The sequence below is a fragment of the Scyliorhinus canicula genome, chromosome 5, assembly GCF_902713615.1.
Source record: "Scyliorhinus canicula chromosome 5, sScyCan1.1, whole genome shotgun sequence".
In the NCBI taxonomy this organism is placed as follows: Eukaryota; Metazoa; Chordata; class Chondrichthyes; order Carcharhiniformes; family Scyliorhinidae; genus Scyliorhinus; species Scyliorhinus canicula.
In genome coordinates, this window is record NC_052150.1 from 158,559,041 (window position 1) to 158,571,636 (window position 12,596).

At 43.7% G+C, this 12,596-nt stretch overlaps 2 protein-coding genes across 2 annotated transcripts in view; one reads left to right on the forward strand and one right to left on the reverse strand.

The window, feature by feature from the left end:
* The window catches only part of cmtm8b (CKLF-like MARVEL transmembrane domain containing 8b), a 78,327-nt gene extending 74,204 nt beyond the window's left edge, over positions 1 to 4,123 (reverse strand). The window contains exon 1 of the mRNA XM_038797893.1: positions 3,781 to 4,123. Within this exon, the coding sequence (XP_038653821.1) occupies positions 3,781 to 3,909 (129 nt within the window). The 5' untranslated portion in view covers positions 3,910 to 4,123. The remainder of the gene's footprint in view (positions 1 to 3,780) is intronic.
* A 7,807-nt stretch (positions 4,124 to 11,930) lies between these two features.
* Positions 11,931 to 12,344, forward strand: LOC119966363 (E3 ubiquitin-protein ligase RBX1-like). Its single transcript, XM_038797896.1, has one exon. It carries the CDS (start codon positions 11,949 to 11,951, stop codon positions 12,273 to 12,275), a length of 327 nt encoding a protein of 108 aa, XP_038653824.1. The 5' UTR covers positions 11,931 to 11,948; the 3' UTR covers positions 12,276 to 12,344.
* Positions 12,345 to 12,596: the final 252 nt, after the last annotated feature.

Here is a 12,596-nt window from a genome sequence, read left to right on the forward strand (position 1 = left end):
TCCTGCCAGCATTTTATTGACATCAGCAGGGATGGCCTCCATGTGGAGAGCCCACTAGGTAAACTATGGCAACCTCCAATCAGGTCACCAGGGGTGGGGCGAGGTAACACCTCCTTTAGGACTGCTCCATGACACACAGAGTAGCCCCAGGGCAGCAATGGCCACCCCGTACCTTTGACACTGCTCCTTGAGTACAACAACTCCTCCCCCCCCCCCCCCCCCCCCACCTCCACAGATCACCAGAGACTGACCCTGGCACAGTAAATAAAGCAACATCCTTTGAGGATGCTTCAGCATGGAGACATCCCCGCTTCTTCTTTCTGCAACCTCATTTTACAAACACCTCCCATCCAAGACATCCCCAATTCATCCACACTGTATGGCGGTTGCTTACATATCATCAATGCTGTACAGCTACATGAGTGATGCTTGATGAGTGATGCATTCTTTATGATTAATTCTAAACATTATAGTTAACCCTTACCTTTTCTGAATAAACAAACTCACCAGAAAAATCTTTTCTCATAATCAGTTGAAGTGAGTATTAGGCGAGAAAGTCGACTGCATACCTTGTGTACACTTCTGTAATTCCTGCACAACCCAAAACTATACCATACCCATAGAACGACAATGCTTTAAAGAGTTAATTTTCAACAAAGAGGATATTTAAATAATAGTTTGGAAATTTGAATATCATTTTACTTAGAAAATAAAATTTCCCGATGTATGTGGAAGAGAGGAAACAGAAGTACTTTTAAAAGTACCTCAAAATTGCTGAAAAGGGAGACATGTTGCTGAAGCTTTTCGTCTTGCACTCATCAGGATAAATACAAAAATACCAAATTTCAAACGATCACAACATTTTTGCATTGGCCCTGATGAGTGAGTGCGAGATGAAAAGCTTCAGTACCATATATATCTCTGCTTTCACCCATATTTTAAAAGTAGTGGGCCCTCTTTTCAGAATCTGTGCTCCTTCTCTCACATTTCTGTGCTCCTGCTAAAGTTTCCACTTCCTTTAAGCTGTGCTGTAAATTTGTGAAAACATTCATCATATTTAGTATACTTCAGCTTCTTTTATTTCGCCTTCCCGGCATTTCTCCTTCTCCCTCATTTTCATGACACCAGGAATTCAAGTGAAATCTGTTCCACTGTTATCAGCAGCTCTCCAATCCATCGCCTATGGCCATTCTTCATTTGTAAATTTGGTAAATGAGTGTTGATGGCCTATTCCCCTCCAGGAACCATCTCAAGAAGTATTGACCCTAATCATTCAATGTTCACATACATATATTTCCTTTTGGATATGGATAGTGATCAGGGGCAGGGACCCTGTTTAAGTTTTATCTAACACTAGGCCAAGGTACTGATGCCAAAATTAGTGCTCTAATCCTGTCCTGATTGCAATCAGTATAATGGGATGTAGGGGTGAAACCAGAGAGTCAGGTTTGCATGACACAGTCTCACATAATACAGGGGATTCAATTTCTAAACTGGGGTATAATAGCATAGTGGTTGTATTACTGAGTAAGGGGGCGACATGGTGGCGCAGTGGTTAGCGCTGTTGCCTCACAGCCCCAAGAACTCAGATCTGGGGAATTTGCACATTCGGCACATTCTGCCCCCCCAACCCAAAGATGTGCAGGGGAGGTGGATTGGCCATGCTAAATTGCCCCTTAATTGGAAAAAAATGAATTGGGTAGTTTACATTTATTTTTTTTAAACTACTGAGCAAGTAATCCAGAGCCCTAGACATGAGTTCAAACCCCACTACAACAGCTGAGCAATTTATATTTCATTAATTAAATAAATCTGGAATAAAAAGCTAGCAACAGTAATGGTGGCCATCTATCTATCGGATTGTCATGAAAACCCATCAGGTTCATTAATGTCCTTCAGGGAAAGAAATCTGCCACTCTTACTGATCTGTTGAAAACTCTCTCTGACTCCAGACCACAGAAGTGTGGTTGGCTTTTCACAGCCCTATGAAATGGCACAGCAAGCCACTCATTTGTATAGGGATAGCCAATAAATACTGGCCTTAACAGCCCACGAATAAAACCCCACTGAACAGCTGTGGAGTTTCTTTTGCAGTGTTGTTCATGGTGTTTCAAGCTTATGGAAATGTCCTGTCCAAATGAGTGTAATGAATTAACCCAGTGTAGCTCTTCATATCTTTCCGACTATCAAAAGGCCATTAGTTTGTGAAGACTGCAGCCAGCATAATTTGGGATTTGCAAACACTGCATAATAACTTAACAAGCCAGGATGCAAATTAAAAACATTTTTTTTTCAACAGAAGGTCAATTTTCAATGGTTCATTCTACTTCTCCCATGGCACAAGTGCAGCTTTCTTGGTTCCATGGCAAAAAGAGCTGAAAATACAATCCAATAACACGTACACACATTTACAATGGAAGATCAAAATCAGAGCCCCAATAATTGTTGCAAAGTATCCCCAAAATCCTTGGACATTGGAGCGAGTGAAAAAATATTGCTATACCTCAATTATGCCAACCTGCTTCATGCACAATAAAATGGAGAGACAAATAGAAAAAGCAATACAAAGACATTGGACAGGTAAAAGAGTGACTTTATTCTTCCAGCTACTGTGGTAGATCAACTGGTAATTATTTTTTTAAATCTTAGATCTGTGTGCCACTTTTCCTGGCAACCGTTTCCATTTAAAACTTATGTGAAATTTAGTGCAAGTTGGCTATGGATACTTGTCACGTTCATCCCTCCCACCAGTGTATTATGGCAGAAACCATCTCACTGTTCAAGATTAGACTGGAAAAGGTGAGTAAAGGGCTGGGAACAGGTCAGGTCAGTGTGATCTGAACTATGTGCTCCCTCAGCTGAAAAAACATTCTATGAACTTATTTTCAAAATATCATTCCTTTCTCGCAGTTACAAAGCCAATGTGCAGAGTGGAGAGGCAGGTCCCTTAATCCATCTCCTTGCTTGCTCCAAAAATCAATTCAAATTGAATCCAATTCATGGTGGCCACAAAAGGGCCATACAAGATCCAAGCTGACAAGAACAGGCATCACACCTGATCTCAAATGATCCTACACTTGCGCAGCACGGTGGCACAGTGGTCAGCATTGCTGCCTGTGGCGCTGAGGACCTGGGTTCAAATCCCGGCCCTGGGTCACTGTCCGTGTGGAGTTTGCACGTTCTCCCCGTGTCTGCGTGGGTTTCACCCCCACAACCCAAAGATGTGCAAGGTAGGCGTATTGGCCATGCTAAATTGCCCCTTAATTGGAAAAAATAATTGGGTACTCTAAATGTTTTTTTTAAATGATCCTACGCTTGCTCTTAGGTAAAAGGCGAGATCCATTCTATGAACGCCAACGTGGAGTGGCTTCTGGATGTGGGTGATGTGTCACCACTGTCAGGTGGCTGTAGCTATAAGTTTTTATCACCAATCTTCATTAGAAATATAGACATATGAATTGATAATAAAAATATGTAAAATAAGGCAGGTATGGTTTAAAATGGGGGGTTTGTTTATGTCTGCAGGGCTCTGGTCCAATTATTCCAAATGTAGTCCATCTTTAAGATGTTCGGTCTCCATAAGCAAAGCTGAGGGACATCGATGACTATTAATAGACCCACCTGGACAAAATAAAGCTTTTTTTCCCATTTAAGATCAGTCTCAACAACTCTCAGGAAAACAGGGGCTAAGTTTTGCCCACGCTCCCGTTACGAAGCAATTTCTTACACGGGGAACACAAAGTAAATTATTTTCAAACCGTTCCCCTCACAATCACTTACAATCTCGGCGATCATGAGGAGTCCCGGGAGGGTCTTCAGGAAAGCCCTGTCGTAACCCCGCACCGTCGAGCTGAAGGACGCGGTGTAAGTGCTGCTCGTCGTGCTGATGGTCCGCGGGCGATCTTCCATCTTTGATCCCCGAACGAGAACTTTTTAGAAACTTTGCCAGTGGGTGAATGGGAAAGAGCGGGATCGCGGGCGGTGAAGTCAGAGCTTCGATGTGTCCATGCTGCTGAGCTGCAGAGGCTGAGTGCCAGGGACAATGCAGCAGAGGCTGAGAGAGAGCAGGCAGCACACTGCACTCCCTCAGGTGACTATGACTAAGACAGGTAACTTTAGCAAAGCTCCCTCTCTGCCCAATAAATGTCAGCACACATCCTTCTAAAAGCTACAAAATGGAAACATCGCGGATTAGCTCTTAAAGGGGCAGCCCACTGAAACTCTGTTCAGGCTTTTTGAAGGCTATGTGCATTTCTATAATGTATCCATAAACCCAAAATCTAGCAGTGGCCCTTGAACTGTGTTTTGATTTCTGCATGTATTTACATTACCTTAGAACATGGCCTCTCTGTTTCTCAGAGAAAATCCCCATTTTGAAGCCGCTACGGGGAAGATTGGAACTGGCACATGAATTTTATGAAGTCAAACTTTGCAGTTCATGTCATCCTCGAGAGTTTAAAAAAAATCAGTTGTGTGGTTGACACAGACACAACCCCATCGCCAGCCTGCATAAGAATAACAAAATTACAGAGAAGTCCGGATGATCCTTTTTTTTCCTGTAAGGACTACACATACCCCTGGAACTCCCTCCCTAACAGCACTGTGGGTGTACCTACACCACTTGACTGCAGCAATTCAAGAGCCAGCACACCATCGCATTCTCAAGGACAATCAGGGATGGACACGGAATGCTGGCCTAGCCAGCAACATCCACATCCTTTTAATGGATAAAAAAAAATCTTCTCCGAGGAATGCAGCCCACAAGATTCAATCTGGTAAAAGTTAAGGCTTTAGCTGTTTTAGGAGTACTACAGCAACAATAACTGTTCAATTCCTGTACCAGCTGAGATTATTCAACCTTGCCCCTCCCCTGAAGTGTGGTGATCCTCAGGTTAAATCATCGCCAGTCAGCTCTCCCCCTCAAAGGGGAAAGCCTGTGGTCATCTGGGATTAAGGTGACTTTAATTTAATGAACGATAAATTTATGGTTCCTGACGATCCACAGATTCTGGAGACTTAAAGCAAACCCTCAAAAGTTTCTTCTGATCAGAGGTTGGCTTTCTGGGTGAAATAAACTATTTATGGCAGGTCACTTTTAGTCAAAATAATCAGCTTGAATTCCATTCTACGACTTATCATAGTTAATGTTTGAAAACTGAAATCTGACTGAAAGATGTCAAATAACTAATTTTGAGGGGCATGAACTCAGTTGAGGATAGCTGCTGATATCCAAGATTCATTGTGGAAGTGCATGTTGTCATTGTCTTTACCTGGTGTCCATTCATATATATGCAGGCAGGATTTACTGGGCTGTGTTCAGGCACAGGAGATATGGCTGACTTTTTACCTTGCTAGGCTAGTGACCCCTTGAAACTTGAGAAACCTCAGTTGCTTTCGCCATTCGCAAATAATTTGACACAGACCCGCAATGAAAACTGACTTTCCTGCTGGCTTTGGTTCTGTCCCACAGCACATGGTGCATTAATCCACACAGTCACCAGGGAAGAATAATAACTAAACTACACAAGACCCCAGGTTTCATCCTGCAATTTGACCTAGAACTCGTGGATTGAGGGGACAAAAAATTAACAGGGTTCCCATTCCTGATTATTATTCACTGACTGCTGCTAGAAGTGCCTGTGTGTAGATATTGGGAAAGGATAGAGTCAAGGTCATCTGGAGTGGGCCCCAAATTCAAAAAGCTTGTTGACCCTGTCGAAATTCACATGAGTAATAGCCAATATGGTGACATACTGGGGAGTGCCTGTCCCTGATGGAGCAATTACTGAGCAACCTTCGAGAGGGTTTTTCCCTGGAATTTTCCTTTAAAGAAGCAAGTTCTAACATTGAAAATCAGGCCACTCTCCTCCCATCCTCAATGGGCTTTTTAATCTATTAATAGTACCTATGCAGTACCTGCCTGATGTGTTCATTTTTCTGATATTGAACTGAAGTCTTTTAAATTCTGCACAAGATTTAATAACATCTCTCTTGTAGATTATTGGAACAAACTGCAATTACTATTCAATGCTTGTGATGCTTTTGTATCAGCCCCTTAAGTTCACGCACTTTGTCAATCATCCTGATTCATTAATAATCTTTATAATTAGGTGTAATAAATTAGAGGTCACGAAGGGAGGGCAGAGGTCAATTTAAAACAATGGGTTCCATTAATAGCCGCTTAGTGAAACCTGAATTTAAAGAATGTGTCATTCTTCGACAGATCAGTATCGGCTGTAACTCAAAACCATCAGAAATCAAATACATTCTGGCTGCCCACGCCTTAGTGAGTTTATCAACCTAAGACATACAGCTCATTAAGGTCCTAGGTTTCAGCATCAGTTTGTGTTTAATTCACTGGTTTTAACAGGAGCAGATTTCGGATTTCCACAATTGCTCACGTTGCTCTTGGGCTAAGAAGGGAAAAAACAATCCGGATTCTCATTCCTGATCATTAACTAGTGGTTCTGACTGGAATTGATCCTGTGGACATCTGAGAAGGGCTGGCTCAACAGTCATGATCTTCCTGTGGTCCAACATTCTGTCATCATTCACAGTTAACGTTCACCCATCGGTAAAGGCAGCTTGTCGATCAATTTGCAGTTGTGGAACTGGATCTGGGCAAGCATTCAGTGAGGAGAGGAGAGGAGAGGAGGATGGTGTGGGGGCAATGGCATGGAAGGTTGAAAAATTCTAAACATGATTCAACTTTGTCAGGGCGGCACGGTGGCGCAGTGGTTAGCATTGCTGCCTCACGGTGCCAAGGTCCCAGATTCGATCCTGGCTCTGAGCCACTATCCGTATGGAGTTTGCACATTCGCCCCGTGTTTGTGTGGGTTTCGTCCCCACAACCCAAAGATGTATTGGGTAGGTGGATTGGCCACGTTAAATTGCCCCTTAATTGGAAAAAATGAATTGAGCACTCTAAAAAAAATTTTACATGATTCAATTTTGTCTACATTTCATTTGAGATCAAGGGATAAAACGAACTTCCGTCTCCTTGAGTCAAAACTGGAAACCTGTGGGCTGCACGTTAGCATAGTGGTCAGCACTGCAGCCTCACGGTGCTGAGGACCTGGGTTTGATCCCAGACCTGGGGAGTTTCCACATTCTCCCTGTGTCCGTGTGGAGTTTCCACATTCTCCCTGAGTCTTTGTGGGTCTCACCCCCACAATCCAAAGATATGCAGGGTAGGTTGATTGGCCACGCTAAATTACCCCTTAATTGGAAGAAAGAAAAATTGGGCACTTTAAATTTTAAAAAAATCTGGAAACCTACTATTCAGATTTACACATTTGCAGCAACTTCAAATGTCAGGCATGATCAAGAAAAACCTCTTTTTGCAAAGGATTACAAATGATTGAATAATGATTTAAAAGCTACAGCAAGATTCAGATTCTTCAGTGGAATTACTGCTGGCCTAAGTAAAGATGAGCAGGCCACACATTTCAGACAGAGAGGAGATCAGAGGTTGGCTTTCTAGATGAAATAAACTATTTATGGCAGGTCACGTTTAGTCAAGATAATCAGCCTGAATTCCATTCTACGACTTATCATAGTTAATGTTTAACCACCTTATTTGAATACTGAAATCTGACTGAAAGATGTCAAATAACTAATTTTGAGGGACAGGAACTCAGTTGAGGATAGCTGCTGATATCCAAGATTCATTCACTTCACTCACAGTCATAGCTTGACGTGCACAGACCCCACTAAAATCTGTCACCAGCCCCATAAAGCTCATGCCTAAATGTGACTGAATTGCAAGGACAGCAGAAGATTTTGTCATTGTTTTCTGAAGACAATGCCAATTCTGAAGACTAATAATCAAACTCCGCAATCTTGGACTTGACCCCTCCCTGTGCAGCTGGATCTCCGACTTCCTCACCAACAGACCGCAATCTCTCAGGATAGGCAACAGCACCTCCTCCACAATAGTCCTAAACACCGGAGCCCCACAAGGATGTGTGCTCAGTCCTCTACTGTACTCCCTATGCACAAATGACTGTGTGGCAAGATTTAACTCCAACTCAATCTATAAGTTTGCGGATGATACGACTGTGGTGGGCCGTATCTCAAACAACGACAAATCAAACTACAGGAGAGAGATAAATCACTTGGCTGCACACTGTACCGATAACAACCTCTCTCTAAATGTTGGAAAGACCAAGGAACTGATCATCGACTTTAGGAAGTGTAGCACGACACACACTCCCGTCTGAAACAATGGCTCCGAAGTGGAGATGGTCGATAGCTTTACGTTCCCGGGGGTCACCATCACCTTCAGTCTATCCTGGTCCACTCACATTGATGCAACTGTCAAGAAAGCCCAACAACATCTCTACTTCCTACGGAAACTAAAGAAATTTGCCATGTCTGCATAGACTCTCACAAACCTCTACAGATGTTCCATAAAGAGTATCCTATCCGGCTGCATCACAGCTGGGTATGGCAACTGCTCGGTCCAAGATCGCAAGAAACTGCAGAGTGTGGTGAACTCAGCCCAACGCATCACACAAGCTTGCCACCCACACATTGATTCTGTATACACCTCCCGCTGCCTCAGGAAGGCAGACAGCATTATCAGAGACCCCTCCCACCCAGGCATTGCCTTCTTCCGGACCCTTTCATCAGGCAGAAGGTACAGAAGTCTGAAGACCCGCACATCCAGACATAGGAACAGCTTCTTCCCCACAGCTACAAGACTCCTCAATGACTCCCCCTCGGACTGATCTGTTCTCTGTAAGAACACTACTCACGATGCCCTATGCTGCTATTGCTCATGTATTTGTTCTGTTTGGCCCCTTGTTCCGCACCGTAACCAAACACTGTTTGTCGATGTACCATTTGTCAATGTACTCTGTTGATTATTCTTGTGTCTGCTATGTACGTACTGTGTACGTTCCCTCGGCCGCAGAAAAATACTTTTCACTGTACTTCGGTACATGCGACAATAAAACAAATCAAATCAAATCAAAATCAATGCATATTCAGGAGAGATATTGGCCGCCAAGAGGCAGACCCAAAACTTCCAGCCTCTGTATGCCCTATCCGCAGGAGCTATAGACCCCGTGGGAAGCCAACCAGGCGTCTGAAACACGGGGAAGGTTGGGTACCAACCAAAGGTTCATCATGACATTCTGCTTCTCTACCTTCTTATTGGACTACACAATCCATCAGCAGCCTAGATAATGCGAACGTATAAAGTAGGAGCAGAAGTAGGCCATTTGGCTATTCAAGCCTGCTCTGCCATTCAATATGATTTGGCTGTGTTTGGTATTCCACATTCCCATCTATCCCTGATAACCTTTGTACCCTTGCCTCACAAGAATCTATCTACCTATGCCTTAAAAATATTCAATGGCCCCGCCTCCACCACCTTCTTATGAATTATGCACTATAACACCTAGATCCCTCTGCATCTTGAAATTCTGCAGTCGTTCTCTGTTTAAGTGATCCTCTGCTTTTTTATTCTTCCTGCAAAAGTGAACAACTTCACATTTTCTCACATTATCCCCCAATTTGCTCGATTTTTGCTAGTAACTGAACCTATCTATATCCATCGACAACCTCCTTCTGTTCTCTTCACAACGTATTTTCCCACCTAGGTAGGCTGAGGTAGGGAGCTCTTTCAGGGGCCGATGTAGAGTCGATGAGCTGAATGGCCTTCTTCTGCACTGTAAATTCTATGTAATCTATCCTTTTGTCATGTGAAAATTTAGCTACCATGCCTTCACTCCCCCAACTAAATCATTGATATAAACTGTAAAACGTTGAGGCCCCAGCACATACCACTAAGGGACTCTGCTCACCATGTGCTGCCAATCAGAAAAATACCTATTTATGAACAAAGAATAATACAGGAACAAGCCCTTCAGCCCTCCAAGCCTGTACCGGTCATGATACCACCCTTGGCCATAACCGTCAGCACTTCCTTGTGCCGTATCCCTCTATACCTATCCTATCCATGTATTTGTCAAGATGCCTTTTGAACGCCAGTAATGTATCTGCTTCCACAACCTCCCCTGGCAACGCATTCCAGGCCCTCACCACTCTCTGTGTAAAAACCTACCTCGCACATCTCCTCTAAACCTTGCCGCATGGACCTTAAACCAATCCCCTGATGACAGACTCCTCCACCCACCCTGGGAAAGAGTGCCTGCCCATCCACTCTATCCATGCCCCTCTTAATCTTGTAGATGTCTATCAGGTCACCCCTCAACCTCCATCGTTCTAATGAAAACAGTCCGAGTCTACTCAGCGTCTCCGCATAGTTAACACCCTCCAGACCAGGCAACACCTTGGTAAACTTCCTCTGCATCCTCTCCAAAGCCTCCACATCCTTCTGGTAGCGTGGCGACCAGAATTGTGCACAGTATTCCAAGTGCAGTCTTACCAAGTTTCTATACAACTGTAGTATGATTTGTCAGTTTTTTGGGTATTTTTAGAAAATATTTTATTGAGGCATTTATAATTTTAACAATTTTACACATCAAATTTAAATAAAACGAAAAACACAACAATATAACCAACAAACCCCCCAATATAACCAACAAACCCCAACCAACATGCCTTACACAAACAGTGCCACCTTCATCAACCACCACTCTGTTGGTTCTCCTGCCCTCATTTGTCTTTCGCATGCCTCCCCCCTCCCACTGACAGCTTAATTCTTCTCGAAGTAGTCAATGAGCGGCTGCCACCCCCGAGCAAACCCCTGCGATGAATCCCTCAAGGCAAATTTAATTTTCTCCAGTCTGAGAAATGACTTGCCAGTTTTTATACTCTATGCCCCGTCCAAGCATTCCTTATGCTTTCTTGACTACCTTATCCACTTGTGTTGCCACTTTCAAGGATCTGTGGACCTGCACATACAGATCTCTCTGACTTTCTATATTTCTAAGAGTTTTGTCATTGAGGTATATTTCCCCTCTATGTTAGACCTACCAAAATGCATTACCTCATACTTGACTGGATTAAACTCCATTTGCCATTCATCTGCCCAAGTGTCCAACCTATCTATGTCCTGCTGTATCCTCTTACAATTTTCAACACTATCTGTCACTCCACCAACCTTGGTGGCATCCGCATACTTACTAATCAGATCAGCTACAGTTTCCTCCAAGTTGTTTACGTATACTACAAATAACAAAGGCCCCAGCACAGATCCCTGTGGAACACCACTAGTCACAACCTTCCATTCAGAAAAACACCCTTATACTGCTACCCTTTGCCTTCTGTAACTGAGCCATTCTGTGTCCATCTTACCATCTCACCTCTGATCCCGCGTGACTTCACCTTTTGCACCAGTCTGCCATGAGGCACCTTGTCAAAGGCTTTATTGAAGTCCATGTAAACAACATCCACCGCCCTCCCCTCATCAATCATCTTTGTCACCTCCTCAAAAAACGCAATCAAAGGGCGGCACGTGGCACAGTGGTTAGCATTGCTGCCTACGGCGCTGAGGACCCTGATTCAAATCCCGGCCTTGGGTCACTGTCCTTGTGGAGCTTGCACATTCTCCCCGTGTCTGCGTGGGTTTCACCCCCACAACCTAAAGATGTGCAGGTTAGGTGGATTGGCCACATTAAATTGCCCCTTAATTGGAAAAGAAATAATTGGGAACTCTAAATTTAAAATAATTTTTAAAAATTTTAAACTTTATAAACTCAATCAAGTTAGTGAGGCATGACCTCCCCTTCACAAAACCATGCTGTCTATCACTAATGAGTCCATTTGTTTCCAAATGGGTATAAATCCTGTCCCTGAGCAGTCTCTCCAATAATTTACCTACTACCAATGTGAGGCTCACCCCAGCTTACAGTTTCTAGGATTATCCCTGCCAACCTTCTTAAACAGAGGTGCCACGTTAGCTATTCTCCAGTCCTCTGGGGTCTCACCAGTAACCAATGAGGATACAAAGGTTCTCCCATGCGTCACCTGACAAAATGGCGACGGCGATGGATGTGGACGCTCCGAGTTCCGCCAACAGCGCCGGTGGGAAGAAGCGCTTAGAGGTTAAAAAGTGGAATGCAGTCGCCCTGTGGGCCTGGGACATTGTGGTAGATAACTGCGCCATCTGCCGAAATCACATCATGGACCTGTGTATAGAATGTCAGGCAAACCAAGCTTCCGCAACTTCAGAGGAATGCACTGTCACATGGGGGGTGTGTAATCATGCTTTCCATTTCCACTGCATTTCACGTTGGCTGAAGACTAGACAAGTTTGCCCTCTGGACAACAGGGAGTGGGAATTCCAGAAGTATGGCCACTGAATGGAAGGAGCAGGAATCAGTCTGCCGCCCTCCTGGTGCAGTGTCTTCAGAATTCCACTCCAATCTGCTTCCCCCTTCACATCAGCTCTAATTGAAGAGTGTTTATTCAAACAGCAAAGACTTGACAAACCCTAGTCCCTTTTATTAAAAAAATCCGTTTACTTTCTCCAGTTACAAGCGTTCCAACTTATGTTAAAGTATCTGAAGACTTGCTGTATCGTAGTGAAAGGCCATTCTTGTTTTTTGCATCTCCGCGTCCGAGAGGGGAAAGGCTGAGGTTTTCATCGGCTCTTTCCTAATTTGTATTTTATTTAATAAACA